The following is a 14900-nucleotide window of genomic DNA, read 5'->3' on the forward strand; positions in this document are numbered from 1 at the left end:
ATAGTGACAGCCTGTGGGTTAAAAAAAAAATCTGAGTCATAAACCTCTGAATAACAGGTTTTATATTAGAAATGGCAGCTCAGCTAGGCATTGCTGATAGAAACAGTAATGATGATGGAAAGTTTGTTTCCATTATATACTCAAATGTTAAAAGATGTGTGTTGTAAACAGTAAGTAAAAGTTATTTAACTTTTTTGCTGTTATATTTTTGTTTAAATCCATATATCACATTATCAACATCTTCTTTTCACTGACTTCTGTATTTAGTGTTTCTGCTGTATTGTTGGTAACTATTTTGTATTTACCTTGAACAGACACTTGCTGCACGAAAATCTGGTATATCCATGGCCATGCTTATCCGGACTTCCCTAAACAATGAAGAAATGGTAAGTGTTTTTAGGTGGGGGTGGTGTGAATTCATGTAATAAATAAACTTTGAACAAGCTGTTTGAACTGTTACATTTAAGCAAAAGGTAGTACCTTTAAGTAAAAGGTAGTAGTGATGGTGATCAGATTTCTATTTAGTTTTTATCTGCCCATTTTAGCTATTACACACACATGCACACACACAGACACACACACACATATATTGGTAACACCGAGAAGTTCTTCTCTGTATCAATACTCTGTGCCACTAGATGCTATATAAACATAAGAAGGCAAAGTCCCAATGCTGAAAAAATTGCAGTATAAGAATAAAAGCAAACAACAGGTCTCTTGGGCTGCATACAGACATTCTAGGAGTTTAGAGGGGAAGTTAGATTGTGTTAAAAATGGGCCATCTGATCTAATTTAGTTGCCCAGGTATGAACCTTTCACTAGTTAGGTGGATCTGCATGTGAACTGTACAGAAGTTCAGAACTGATCTAAAAATAGCCAACCTGATCTTGGTTAAGTGTACCTCCAAGGTAGCTTAATTTATCTTTGGTCCAGTGAGACCCATCTAACTGCACTTCTGTACAGTTCCCAGTGTAGCTCCAGAGCTGGGAAAGCCCAGCCACAAGTCCCAGCCCTGGGGCTGAAATTTTCCTACCCCAACCCTGACTGACAACCTTCCCCATACATGAGCCAGCCCCTGTGCCCCAGCCCACTAAATACCCCATCCCACAAGCTGCTCCTGGTGCCAGTTTTATTAGTGTTTGCCAGTGCTAGCAGCTAAGAAAATAAGTCGGGGGTTGGGGGAAGGTCAGGAAAGATGGTAGGGTAGGTTTATTGGGGTTCCATCTCAGGGTGGTGGGGGTTGGGGGGCTAAAAATAGCTCCTGATCTGAGGGGGTGGGGGAGAGAGACCCCCCTCCACTCCCCAAGGCCCCCCCCAGATCCTACAATCCTCTCTGATTTCACCAAACCTCCCAGACACCAGCAAACACTTCGATCCCTAGATGCCTCCATTGTGGATACCACCTATACCCCCACAACCCCCACAGTGGGCTCTTCCTTTCCCCCAATTACCCTAGAACCCCTCAATCCTCCCAAGATCCTGCTGGCCCCTTGGTCCCCTCCAATGCCCCTGCTAGATTGGGAGGCTATTTTTAATAGGCCTGTGCAAAGCGGCTAGTATTCACTTTGGATTCGGATTCGGCTGATTCGAGGGACAGTAATTCCATTTGGTGATTTGAATCACTGTCCCGAATTGATTCAGAATCAGCCAGGCCCATCCCCCCCAGCTCCTGGCTCTTTGTGGAAAAAAAAGCCCCCACTCACTGGGTGCTGCTGGGCGGGAGTGATCCCTACTGCACCCCACTGCCCCACACTGAATGGGGGGGCTCTACACGAGTCCCCCAGCCCCCCATTCACTCCCTCATCCCCACCATGGGTGCCCTGTCTGGGCCAGTGGCAGCCCTTTAAGAAAAAAAAAATGAGAAAAGCCCGCACTCACCACTCCTGCTGGCAGGGGGTCGATCCCTGCTGCCCTCCGCTGCCCTGTGCCATGTGGGGGGCTCTGCATGAGCCCTTGAAGCCCTGAGGCCACTGGAGGAGCAATGAGTCCCGAGGCTTTTCTGGTCCAGATGTGGCAACCATGGGTAGCCTAGAGGAGTGGGGGGGCATCAGGGGGCTTGTATAGAGCCCCCCATGTAGCATGGGGCAGTGGGAGGCAGTGAGGATCACTCCCCGACACCCAGCAGCATCCAGTGAGCACTGGGACTTTCCTTTAAAGCCCCAGGAGCTGGGGCAGGTAAAGCAGCCATCGGGGGGGCTGGGTGAGCAGGTGGGGGTCAGGGGGCTAGGGGAGCAGGGGGGTTGAGGGAGTGACAGGGGTCCCCTCATGGTCCAGATGTGGCAACCAGTCCCTTCTTCCCTGCCTCTAGTACTACCAGCTCAGAGTCCAGCTGCAGCTCCTTGCTGTAGCCACCAGGGACTGTCCAAATCTTCAAAGCTCTCTAGATCTTTTCCAAAGATTCAGAGAGCTTTGAATTGATTTGGACCTTTGAATTGGTCCCTGATTCAATTTGGATTTGGAGATTCGGCCACTGAATCGGGCCGAATGTTCTCCAAATTAAATTGCCACCCGAAGCTTTGCACAGCCCTAATTTTTAACACTTATTTGAACTCCCTGTAACTTCCCTGAATATCTGTATACAGGCTAAAGGGACATCTTTATTTCATATAAGCCCAGTACCTTTCACCTTCATTCTAATAAATTAAATAAGACAGCTGGATTTGGCTGTTAAGTTCATATGTATATATTAAAAGAATAAATGATCCATTATTTTAATCTTTCCCAAATATAGCTAGAGAGGTAGTTTGTTGATCTAAGTATCTGGTGTGAAAAACATGCATTCCTTGAACCATTAGTTTAAAATTCTCTAAAAGGCAGTCAAACCTTTGACATTCCAAGCTAAAATAAACTGATTGAATTAACAAGCCACATTTTCAGCTGAGAATTTAAAATCTCAAGGTTGTGCCTATTGTAAAGGGACAATATCAGTCTTTTGTCACTTCCTATAACAAGAGCAAAAGTTGTCCAAGTGCCCTCTTCTGTTCTTCAGTGTTCTTTGTGTTTGTTATTAGCATTGTTCCCTTTTTTCCCCCACTTACCCTTTCCCACCACTACCTTGCACCTGCCACCTGAAGTAGCTGGTTAGTAAAATCATTGGGGTTTTATAGGATAAAAAGTATAACACCACCTAATAGCTAAGATAATTGTTTTATTTGTCATTCTGAGCCACTCTCTCTAGTTTTGATTTGTGGGGTTCTAGAAAAAATAGCTGTGGCTAACTTACATCATAGATTTATTCATGGATTGTTAGAGGCTGAAAGGGACCTTGTAGATCAGCGGGTCCAGTCCCCTGTACTAGGCAGGAAAAGACAACTGGGGTCAAATGACCCCAGTTAGGTGACTGTCCAGTCTCCTTTGAAAATTTCTAGGGTAGGTGACTGTACCACCACTGGATGGAGTTTATTCCACAGTCTGGAAACCCTGACTCAAGGAGTTTTTCCTGGAATTAAGCTTGAAGTAGCCTTCTAGGAATTCATATCCATTGCTCCTGATCTTCCCCATGGGTGCCCTGGTGAACAGCTGTTCACCAAGTTCTTGATGTACTCCCCTGATGTAGCAATAAGCCACTACAAAGTCCCCTCTCAGCCTTCTCTTCTTTAGGCTGAAGAGGTCCAAGTCCCCCAGCCTCTCTTCATATGGCTTGTCTTGCAAGTCCGTGATTATACAGGTGGCTGTTCTGTAGACCCTCTCAAGTTTTTACACATCCTTGTTGAAGTGCAGCACCCAGAACTGGATACAGTACTCCAGCTGTGGTCTCACCAGTGCGGTGTGCAGTGGGAGTTATCACTTCCTTAGTTTTGCATGAGATGCAATGGTTAATGTATGCCAGCATGTTGTATGCCCTGCTGGAGACAGCATTGCACTTCCAGTTCATGGTCATGTGATGGTCGATCACTACCCCTGGGTCCCTTTTGACCGTGCTGCAAGTCAAATTGTCACCACCGAGTCTGTAGGTATGTTGGGAATTGTTTGCCCCCAGATGGAGCACCTTACGCTTCCGAGTGTTGAACTTCATCTGGTTCCAGTCCACCTGACTCTCCAGCCTGTCTAGGTCCATCTGTATCTGCAACCTATCTTCTTGTCATGGCCACACTCCCCCATAACTTGGTGTCATCCACAAACTTGGCCAGAGAGCTTTTCACCCCCACACCCAAATCATTTACTTCAAATTAAAAAAAAGGGAGCATCAAAGACATTTTTTTCACATGAATTCTACTTACAGAAAATGGTAGTTCAGAAAATATTTAACCATACTTTGAACTGGTCTTTGGCAAGTGCAAACCATCTTTAACATTGTTGTGCTTTTTTCATATTATGGATGAAATTAGATTACCAGGACTCTGGAAATGGGGCCAGGTGTAATTTTTCAGTAATGATAAATATCCTTGAACATGAATAGCACGTGTCCCTGGCAGCTGGGGGGCATGACTGCACTAGTGGGAGCCTGGTGGCAGCAGCAGGAGCCCGATGGTGGTGATCAGAGAGCTCCTGCAGACATTGCTGGCACTATCAGCAGCAGGGGCTGGGGAGTGGTGAGCATCAACCAGGGGTCAGCGACCACACACAGGCACTGCTGGCAGTGGTTGCAGCAGCCAGGGGCAATCATGGACCACCCGCAGGCACCGCTGACAGTGCACCCCCATGCACCCCCTACGTGTTGCCCCTGTCCTTGAAATTCCTGGCTTCTGAAAAAATAACTACTACAAATTAACTATGCAGTGGTACATGATGGAAGTACTATTTCTGGCATGAGCTTTCAGTGATAATCTTTTAAAGACAAGTCATGTTCTGACAAGTGATGAAATCTGGCCATAACAGCCATTTGGCCCTAGCAATATTTTGCAAAAAAGGTTGTTTTAATCAAAAACACAACAGGTGTCATTATCTCTAGGAAGATTTGAAGTGTGGGGCAAACAGATTTTCATAGCTGAACCCAATGTAATTAAAGAGAGGCATTAATTTTGAAGGAATAAAGGCCATCTTGTATCTCCAATTGCTAGTTCAAATATAGTCTTTTAACATACATTCTTCTTTGAGTGGGGGACAGTGTGGGTGTTGTAGGGGATTGGGGGCCAGCAGGCTTGGCAGGGTGGGGGAAATTGAGGTTTGCAAGGAAATTGGAGCAGGGCAGGAAGAGCCCATGGTGGGGTTTGGGTGTATAGGTGGCATTCACAGTGGGGGCATCAGGAGACAAGGGTGTTTGTTGGTGTCTGGGAGGGTTTGATGAGACTGAATTTGTACTGAATTTTCTTATATTGCAGTTAAGATCTACAATGGCCATGCCCATAGCTGAAAAATGGAGGGGCTGTTAATAGATAACTCCTGACCCTGCAGCCATTAAAGGATGCCCCACCTTATCAAAAGATGGGTTCCTTTCTGTGACTATATTCTAGTCATTAACAAACAAGCTGATAGTACTCAAAGATGAACTAATGAGGTGGGAAACAGCTGGCATTGAAAATGATCCCTTTTAATAAAAAACAGCAGTTACTTTATATTGCAATCACAAAATAGCAACACAGGTTACTAGAACAATATAAAATATGGAATCTTAAACAGTAACAGGCACAGAGGACAATATTTATTTGGAACAGAATACATCAACTAATGAGTGCAAAATAAAATTCTTCTTTTATTTTTAATATAATATTTTTATACTCACCATTAAAATAACTTAACACAGTTACAGAAATAAAAAAGTCAACATGATTTACTAATTGGTGCCTGCAAAAAGACCGCTTTCAATCATTGCCACTTTCTGTGAACAATAAATACCATTTCAAACATTGGTTCTTATCAGTGAAAACCCCAGATCTAACACATTCATTGTGAAGTTGCCTTTTATAAGAATCAGACTCTGGCTCTGGCAAACTAGAATTGGAAGTAAATGGTAGAGCTGATATAATCATCATTGACAAATTTAAGGTAATGTACATTAGAAGAAATAATTTGAATGCTGGTGCTGGATTTTGATTTAACTGTTATTACTAAAACAAAACAAAACAAAACCCCTTGGAGAACAAGCAGGATAAATCCATATAAACACCTGTTCAATGTATGTTGGCAATTGAAAAAAAACAACAAAACATTAGGATGTATAATGAATAGGATGGAAAAATAATACCAAATCTAGCGTAATACTGTTATGCACTTTGAGCTCAATAATACTCTTCTGTCTGAGTCAGTCCTTATCAAAATATGTGTTTCAAAAAAAGAATTCCAAAACCAGACAATAGAAATGATCACAGGCAAGGAAGAATATATAAAGAATGCAAGAATGAAAAGTTGAAGACTGACTGTCTCTTTTAAAAAGGAGAAGATGAAGAGGGGCTTATCTTATGATGGAGATAAATGGAATATCTAAAAGAATGGCAGAGAGCAGATAAAATTGGGTACTTTTTTAGATTATAAAAGCAAGATGGTCATTACAATTAAAAGAAAACAAATTTAAAACTAATGAAAAAAATACTTTTTACTCGGTGGGCGTGTCTACATGTGCATTTACACTGCCTTAAATTTACTATGCAGTAAATTACTGTGCAGTAAGTGCGAATAGGCCAGTGTCTACATGTGCAGGCATTAAAGTATATTAACACTATGTGGAGTGACTTGGGACTAACTTTAGTCCCAAGTCACTCCACACACACAGTGTTACTGTGTAGTAAGGCGTGTACCCGTGTGTCACTGCAATAACTAATCGGGCATAAATTTGAGACCTGCATTTTCAAATTTATGCTCAAGTTGGTGTAAGTCACTGTATTTACTGTACAGTACAGGTGTGCACGTGGAGATGTGCACCTGTACTGCAAGTACCATATTTGGTGTTCTCTTGTTTTAAAGAAGTGGAAAGTTTTAAAAAAAAAGGGTGTTGTAATGCATAAGTGAATTGAACTTCAGGATGGAAAACAAGTGGATCATTTTGCAGTGTTAGAGAATTTTGCTCTGCATTTGTAGTGCCTAGAGAGATCACTTTGATTAGAGTTCTGGATATACATAAATAAAAGCAGAATATATTATGAAGGAAGACATTCCAACTCTTGGATAGTAGATAAATAAAATTATCCCTTTACTGCAAATTAAGCAGCATAAAAGTGATTTTCCATGCTTGTTGCTGTTACTTACCAAGAAGATATTCTGGGAAATCAGAAGAAAAATTGTTTGTCTGAGTAATTGGTTTATGGGTTGCTTTGTCAAATGAAAGTTTGGTTTACCCATAAACATTTATTTTGAAGCCCACTCCCCACTGCCATTTATTTTGTACTCTTTGCCATTTATTTTGTATCCAGCATGGTGGGCAAAATCCTACAAGTTACACAAACCCTATGAAAATCAATGGAGATGATAGGGTAAATGTTGGAACCAAATCTGGATCAGCATGACTAATTAAACCATATATGTAATAGTAATGAGTCCACAAAGGAATCTTCAACAACTTGATGATCTCTGTGAATTGTGATTCATTCCCATAGTGGATAATGTCAGTTTTAGTTGTCTCTGAAGTTTTCTTTTTACCCTCTGTACTTTGGTAAACTGTAAAAGGAACATTCAGGGAATTGGGAAGGGGAAGACTGAGGCATGTTTTGCTCCAGTGGTCACGGCTGGCAGAGGAACTCCTAGGGAGTTGTTATCTGCCAATGCAAGTTAGAGCAGCCCTGAGGTTGCTTTCAGGGGAATTACCAGAGGCTGACTATCTAAGAGGACACAAGCAGCTCCTAGTATCAAAGTTATAAAAGATATAAAAATAAAAAGCCACCTCCTGCTGCCTTTCTGGTGTTCTGAACACTGCCTAAGACCACTGGAGAATCAGTCAAATGTTTTTAGTCACATGCATTAGGTCAAATTTTGTTCTCAGTTTATAAATAATAGTTCAGATTCTGTAGCCTTGTATCTAAGAGTCTTGAAGCTATTTGGCTTACATGGTTGTAAACTTGAAGAGAATTTCTGCCAGACTTGTATGAATCTGAATTCTGAATGTTTGGCTTTATGGTGCCATCCTGCCCTGCCTTCTGTTTAACTAAAGACTATCATTGCTAACAACTCTCTCTTGTATAGCTAACTTAGGTGTTGTGGGAATTACAATAATTGATTAAATTTTCTTTACACCTAGCTACTGAACACCTCTTATTAATGTTATTTGGATTTGTGTTAAAATAACAATCAAGGTCAGTTATAGGGATTAGGGCCCCATTGTACTAGGCAATGTAATGTACAAGCTGTGCAAAAATAGTCCTCAGATCTCAGTCAGATAATATGCAGCAGACAAACAGGCAAATAGTGGAAGTCAAGGTCAAAGCAGAGACAGGTGTAATGGCATAAACTGGTTGAAACAGTGGTTTCTAGTTGAGGGCTGTTTACCAATGACTGTCAGAAGCTTATTCTCTACAGAGAATAAATTAATGGCTTTATTCATGTGAATGGGGCAGCTTTCCCAAGTATAAGGCAGGAAACACAAGGAAGTTAGTGGCTAAGTACAGCTAATCAAAAAGCCCAAGGCTGAATTGATTCAAACTTTGCAAGTTGGTCTAAACTGCATAGGTTGAGCTGATAAGCAAGTGATACATATTCACTTTTGATGCCAGAAACACAGCCACATGCCTGAATCTGGGGGATGCTAGCTAGAGCCAGCCCTCCCTGCTCAACTGGAGCAGACAGCTTGTGCCAAGCCTAGCCCACCCACCCTTGGAGGTGGGGTTTGTGGGGAAGGTGTGAAGTATCCTGGGATGCTGGGGGAATGTGAGTTAACATGAACCTGGAGGCCGTCTAAGACACAAATTCCATAAACCAATTTAATCAAAATCAGCTAAGTCTGATACTACATCCATCCAGGTTTACCTTAAACTAGCTTTGGCCTTTTGAAAGTGGTTTATGTTCACTGAACTTTTTTGTGCTACAGATCTGAAACAGCTTCTGATAACTTATACTGGTTTAGGTGTAATTTCTGTCCCTAGCCTGTTAGAAAAGCAGGCAGTTGAGATTGGCATTGGTGACAGAACAGAAGTAAAGGGGCAGTATTTTAATGAAAAATTAAGTCTGCGTGTAAGAACAAGACTCTATGATGAAGGGCATTAAAGATAGTGACAAGAAACTCACATATGACAATGTGAAGGGAAACAACAAAGTGACAGGAAGAGGAGGAGGTGAGGCTATTTCTAGCAGTTGTTCTGAAGTACTCTGTTGTTTGTTCAGGTAATTAGATTTTCTTCCTCATTGTATTAATTTTGCCCCCTCATACACCCAGTTCTCCGCTACTGACATTTAGTAAAGTCCGACTAATTGAAGGTCTGGCTGAAATAATTTAACAGTGAAAGGTATCCTTGCTATCATAGTCACTGGGGTGAGAATCCCTAAGCCAAAAGTCACAAGTTAAAACTATTGAATTATAAATGAACTGGCAGATATATACCCAAGTTTAGGAGGTGGTTATTTCATAAATATACATTTTCAGGGGTGATATTTTATTTGAAGTAGCACAGAATTATCATGAAATTACATTACTTGTGTCAAACTATGAACTGAAGGTCTAGACAAGTACACCAGAAAAATATGGATCGACTTACTGTTGGAATAGCTCAAGTATTATAAGTAAAATATATTTGCAGCCTGTGACAGGAGTATCAATATTGGAGCCTTTCTGGGAGTGGCTCCACCCTCCTGTAATGGGCCAAACACCTGCTTACTCGTCTGCCACGCCTTGCTCTTATTTGATTAGAAGATGGTTGTAATCAGCGGGAGGCTGCCCATTTTTCCGCTCCCCGGTGACAGGGCGTGCTACCTGCGGCTCCTTTTCCTCCTGTACACCGCAGCCCAAGCCTCGCAGATGGAGTGACATGGTTTGACCTGGGCCTTGTTGTTTTCTGGCCCTCCTCTCTACTCCCAGGGCTCCCCGCTGCCCCCTTCTCTCACTCGCTCTGGGGCTCCTCGCTGCCCCCTAGCTCTGGGGCTTCTCACTGACCCCCCTAGCTCCGGGGCTCCCTACTGCCCCCTCTCGTGCCGGGGCTTCTCCCTACTGCCCCCTCTCGCTCCGGGGCTTCTGGGCTGGGGCCAATGCGCCCCCTAACAATGCTGCACCCTCTCTGGTGCCAGGAGTCCCCATGCTACTGTGGAGCTCCTATGAGGCCTCCTCCACCCCTAATAGCCTCGCCCGGTCAAAACAGTAAACATAAAACATAAAGCCCCTGGGCTACAACATAAAAACTAGACTGTCTGGTCAAACAAAAATCTACTCCCTACTAGAGAGCGAGGGGGCGGGGGAAGAAGGGCTCCACCAACCTCAACAGTGACCAGGGGATGCTCTCATGGCCAGATTCCTCCTGTCTGTCTGAGCTGAGTCCCTACTCCCACAGCTGCTGGAGAGGGACTACCCTCCTGGCCTCCTACCTGGGCTTAAGAAGGGATAAGCCCTGCCCCTTCCTGGTCAGCTGGTTTTACCAGTTGCCCCAGCAACCAGCACCTGTGCAGCCCTGGTGACTGGCAGCTGAGCCTCCCCCTTTCTGCCACTAGGGGTCTCCCTAGAGCAGTCTCCACTCTCAGGCGCGGGGCACCTGAGTGCACTGCGACACAGCCACATAAACATTATCTCATTTTTAATGTTATCTGGTGTTCTAACACTCTTTCTCTACCTGCACATTTACTGAAGATGAGATGGCAGGAGATAGCATTAATGTTAAAGCATCAACAAAAATAGAAATTCACCTTTAAATTTCAATTGAGAAAAGCTCTTCCTGATCCCTTTTTGAGTTGCACTTAATATATAAATTTAATTAAAAAAAAATCCATTTCTCCTTTCTTCCTGCTATAGTTTTTGATCTGTTCCAATTTACCTAAACTTCAAGGCTTTTGTTCTTTTTTTTTTTAAATTAGCATATCACCAGGTTTTCTAGGTGCTTCATTTATCTTTGTTTACTGTGCCTTAAAATCAGTCAAGGTATGCCTACATTGCAGTCACTGTACTCACTGCCTCTTGTGTGGGTTTAAACTACTTAGCTCAGGTTCTTCTAGTACAGGTTTCTGTGGTGCTGCACCTATACTGTGATCTAGCCACCTGAGCATTTCCACAGCCTCCAGACACCTAGTGCTGAGCTTTGCTGTGCTGATTACATTGCTACTAATAATTCAGCTAGATAGTTTAATCCAGGGGTTGTAAACCTATGGCCCATGGACTAGATCTGGTCCATACAGCCATTTGAATTAACTTACAGATGTGGGCTTTGGTAGCATTAGGCAGCAGGGGGCTTCAGCAGTGGTTGCTTTCCAGTTTGCCACAGCAAGAAGGAGTGGTGGTAGGAGCTTTCCCTGTCTACTGCAGGGAGAAGTGGTGGCAGTAGGCTAGTGCTTCCTAAACTTTTCTTCAGCATGAACTCATTTATGGCCCCATTTCCTCAGCATGGCCCCTTGTTCCCAACCCACAGCTTTCCACCCCCACAACCCCGTCTGCTGATGTTGCAACTCCATTTGGGGTCATGACCCACAGTTTGGGAACCACTGCAGTAGGAGCTTCCCCTGTGCCACCATGGGGAGAAGCCTGGCAGCAAGCACTTTCTAGAGCTGCAGCGGCCAGGCCCTAGCTCCTGCCGCTCTAACCCAAAGGTCATGGAATGACTCCTGCATTTTCATCCTGCAGCCTAAAAAGGTTATCAACCTGGTTTAATACCATAAATACTCAATTATAAGACTAGCGGGGCAGGTTTCCCATTTGACATGGGGAAAATTAAGCCTTGCCTTATGATTTTATACAACTTACCTTAAACCAGAAAATGCACAGCCAGCCAGCAGAGGGCACCCAAGCTTCCCTCTGTGTAGTGTTGCCCAGCTGGTGCAGGATCACTCCAAGGCACTGACTCTGTGGCTGCTCCAGAGAGCAAAAAAATTAGTGGGTGCTCAATACCCACAGAACTGCTTGCAGATGTTTAAAAAAAGAAAAAAAGACACTTTACCAGAAGAAGCAGCGTGCAACTTCAACCTAGCTCTGCAGCATCTGAAAGATTGGGTGCTTCAGTGGGGCATTTTGGTGCTTTTAGCTAAAGCTGATTCGATCAGCTATTAGATAAAGGTACCAAAAACCCCCCACTGAAGTGCCTGATCTTTACAGATGCTGCAGAGCTGGGTAGAAGTAACATGTTGCCTCTTCTGGGCATACATGGGACTCAGCGCGGGAATGCACCAAGTTAAAAGCAAAGCACCAGTTTGGTTTTTAGTTTGGTTGGTTTTTGAGGGGTTTTAAGCACCCACCAGCAAAAAACAAATTTGGCACCCATGCTCCAAGTTGTTGCCTGCCAGCATGTGCTGCGTTGCTTTGGCATTCTCTGGTTACAGACTCCACACACAGCTCAAAATAACCTAGCAGGCACCAGCCAGACACTGTCCCCATAGCAGGCAGGTTTTCTGGTCAGCACATGCTGAGTCTCTTTCAGCAGCTGCCTCTAGGTGCCTCACCATGGTGCAGGGCTCTCAGTGGTAGTGGTGGCAGCAACAGCACCGAGCTTCTCTACCCTCTTGTGCCAGGTCCCACCCAATGGACCATGGAGGTCCCAGAGAAAGTGCAGCAGAGCTAGGGAGCTTGGAGCCCTGCAGTGAGCAGCCTGCATCCTCCCCCACCCCCATGGGTTCTGCTTGGCTCCACTCTTGCTGATCCATTGGGAAGGGGAGAAGAGGGGCTCTGTACTCTGCTCTCGCTGCAGCAGCCACCGCCTCCTATGTGTGGCAGCAGGGGGTTAGGGGGCTGTTGGCCCTAGTCCCAGGATTTATTTTACATCAGATAATTTGGGAGTTTTAAACAAAGGAAACCAGGATCTCTGTATGAGAAATACAGGAAATGAAAAGTCACGGGTTACAGTGATGTTAGCAGTGTTGGCAAATAGGAGAAAATTTCTTTCCCATGTGATTTTGAAATGCAAAACTCTGCCAAAATAAAAAATTGCCAGCAGGAATAGTGGTTAGGTGCCTGGAATAGAGATGAACGTCGAGCAAACTGATGAATGACTTGTTAGATGTTGTGTGAAAGTGGAGACCTGGGGCATTGTTCAAGAAAAGAAGAATGTTAGTGTTCGATTCCTTGAGTGGGTATTTAAGACCAGACGTGAAAGTAAAAGTTGGTCTGATGTTGTAGTCAGACATGTTAGTATTACATCTCAACTCCAAATACTAGATGTCCTAGTGAATAAGCCCCTTCAGGACCATTTACAGTGTCAGTAGTCAGACTGGCTCTTGGCAGAGAACCATGAGCTTACAACTGGTGGGACAGTTAAGAAGCTAACCATAGCACTACTTTGCCAATAGATTCTAACTCTGGGAAGGATCTCTTTAGAATCCATTATTAAAGGCTTCAAGAAGTTCTGTATATCTAATGCTAGGGCTGTGTGAAGCTTCGGTCCCTGATTTGATTCAGCAAAGATTTGGCCCAATTTGGTAGCCAAATCTCTGAACTTGAATAGAATCAAAGGGCCCTTTAATCTCTCCAAATCATGTCAGAACCCTAGGAATCGATTTGGAGAGATTCAGAAAGATTTGGATACTCGGACATAGAGACAGCTTTAAATGTTTTTTCTACAAATCTGTAGGTAGCAGGGGCTGCGATGCAGGGGCACATGGAGTGTCCCACGGCTCCCCCGTGTGTTTGGCAGCAGACTCAGAAGTGGAGCAGAAGCACTTTCGGTCCACTTCTAGGTCCACTGGGGAGCGCGCTGGGGAGCCCCCCTCCAGCTCAGTAACTGGTGCCTCCTGGGTCTGGGGGGGCACCCAGGTTTGCTGCCGAGCACATGGAGGCCCCCCTCCCCACGTGCTCCACGTGCCCCAGCTTCGCAGTCATCACAAGCTGCACCTGCTACCTCAAGGTATGTAAAAAAAAAAAAAAACTTTTAAAGCTGTGTCTATGTCTGAATTGCTGATTCTCTAAATCAGCTTTGAATCTTCAGATTCAGATTAGGTTGAATTGAATCAGGGACAGTGATCTGAATCAATGAGTCGAATCACTGTCCTGGATTTCTGCCAAATCTGAAGCCGAATCGAAGAGAGCCCGCTTCACACACCCCTATCTAATGCCATGGATGGAACTGAAGACGGTGTTTTTGTGGGAAGCTGAGGGAGAAGCTGAGAGCAGTGAGGCATGTGAGAGTGAGGATGTATGTGAGAGTGACCAGTCCTAAGTCTGAGAAAGGAGTAGCACTTATCAGGTTCTGGGTAGAACCTAATATAGATTAAATTAACTTCATGTTTGAATTCAATTGAAGCTAATGTTCAATTTATGATTTACAGGTATTGTTATAGTTGTTGTCAGTAGGTCTGTTTATAAAAATAATCCCAAATTAAATTTTTTCCTTGTGTGGAATCTAATAATTGAAGGGTTATATTAAATTCAGGGTCATCTTAGATTTGCTTAAATATGTTATATATAGATTCTTGTATAGATATACCCTCAGACGCATCCAGCTTCCCCTACTGCTTCCTCCTAGCTAACTGATCTTCCTTCACATCCCAGTGAGACAAGAAATGGATCAGAATTCTCCGTGTGGTTCCATCAGCCATAGAAACAAAGTTAGGCCCTAGTCAGGCAAAGTGCGAAGCACCGCCTGGGAGCTGTTAAACTCTCTGTTTAGTTAGACCTGGAAGCACCTGGCACCTGGCAGGATCTGAAAGAAAAACTATGTGAACATAATAGAACACTGCTGGGAATGCTAAGCCCATGCTTTATATGCCAAACCTCCAGGGACTAGTTTGTCAGTCCTCAATTTGTTCTCAGCACTAATGAACTGCAATTCCATTTGTTTGCAGTACTAATTGGTATAGAGTTGGTAATTTTTTACTGGAGTTAGTTATCCGTGATTAAGTTTGGAGACTGAGCCACATCTGACCAAGATATAAGTATTCAAGTCTGGGGTTTGGCTTGGTTCTACGCCTATTTCTGA

At 43.8% G+C, this 14900-nt stretch overlaps 1 protein-coding gene across 1 annotated transcript in view; it reads left to right on the plus strand.

The window, feature by feature from the left end:
* Positions 1–14900, plus strand: part of UNC13C (unc-13 homolog C) — a 524308-nt gene that overhangs the window by 149693 nt on the left and 359715 nt on the right. The window contains exon 6 of the mRNA XM_090029216.1: positions 315–386. Within this exon, the coding sequence (XP_089885342.1) occupies positions 315–386 (72 nt within the window). The remainder of the gene's footprint in view (positions 1–314; positions 387–14900) is intronic.

This window comes from Crocodylus siamensis, chromosome 15, assembly GCF_052110815.1.
Source record: "Crocodylus siamensis isolate JL-2025a chromosome 15, ASM5211081v1, whole genome shotgun sequence".
Lineage (NCBI taxonomy): Eukaryota > Metazoa > Chordata > Crocodylia > Crocodylidae > Crocodylus > Crocodylus siamensis.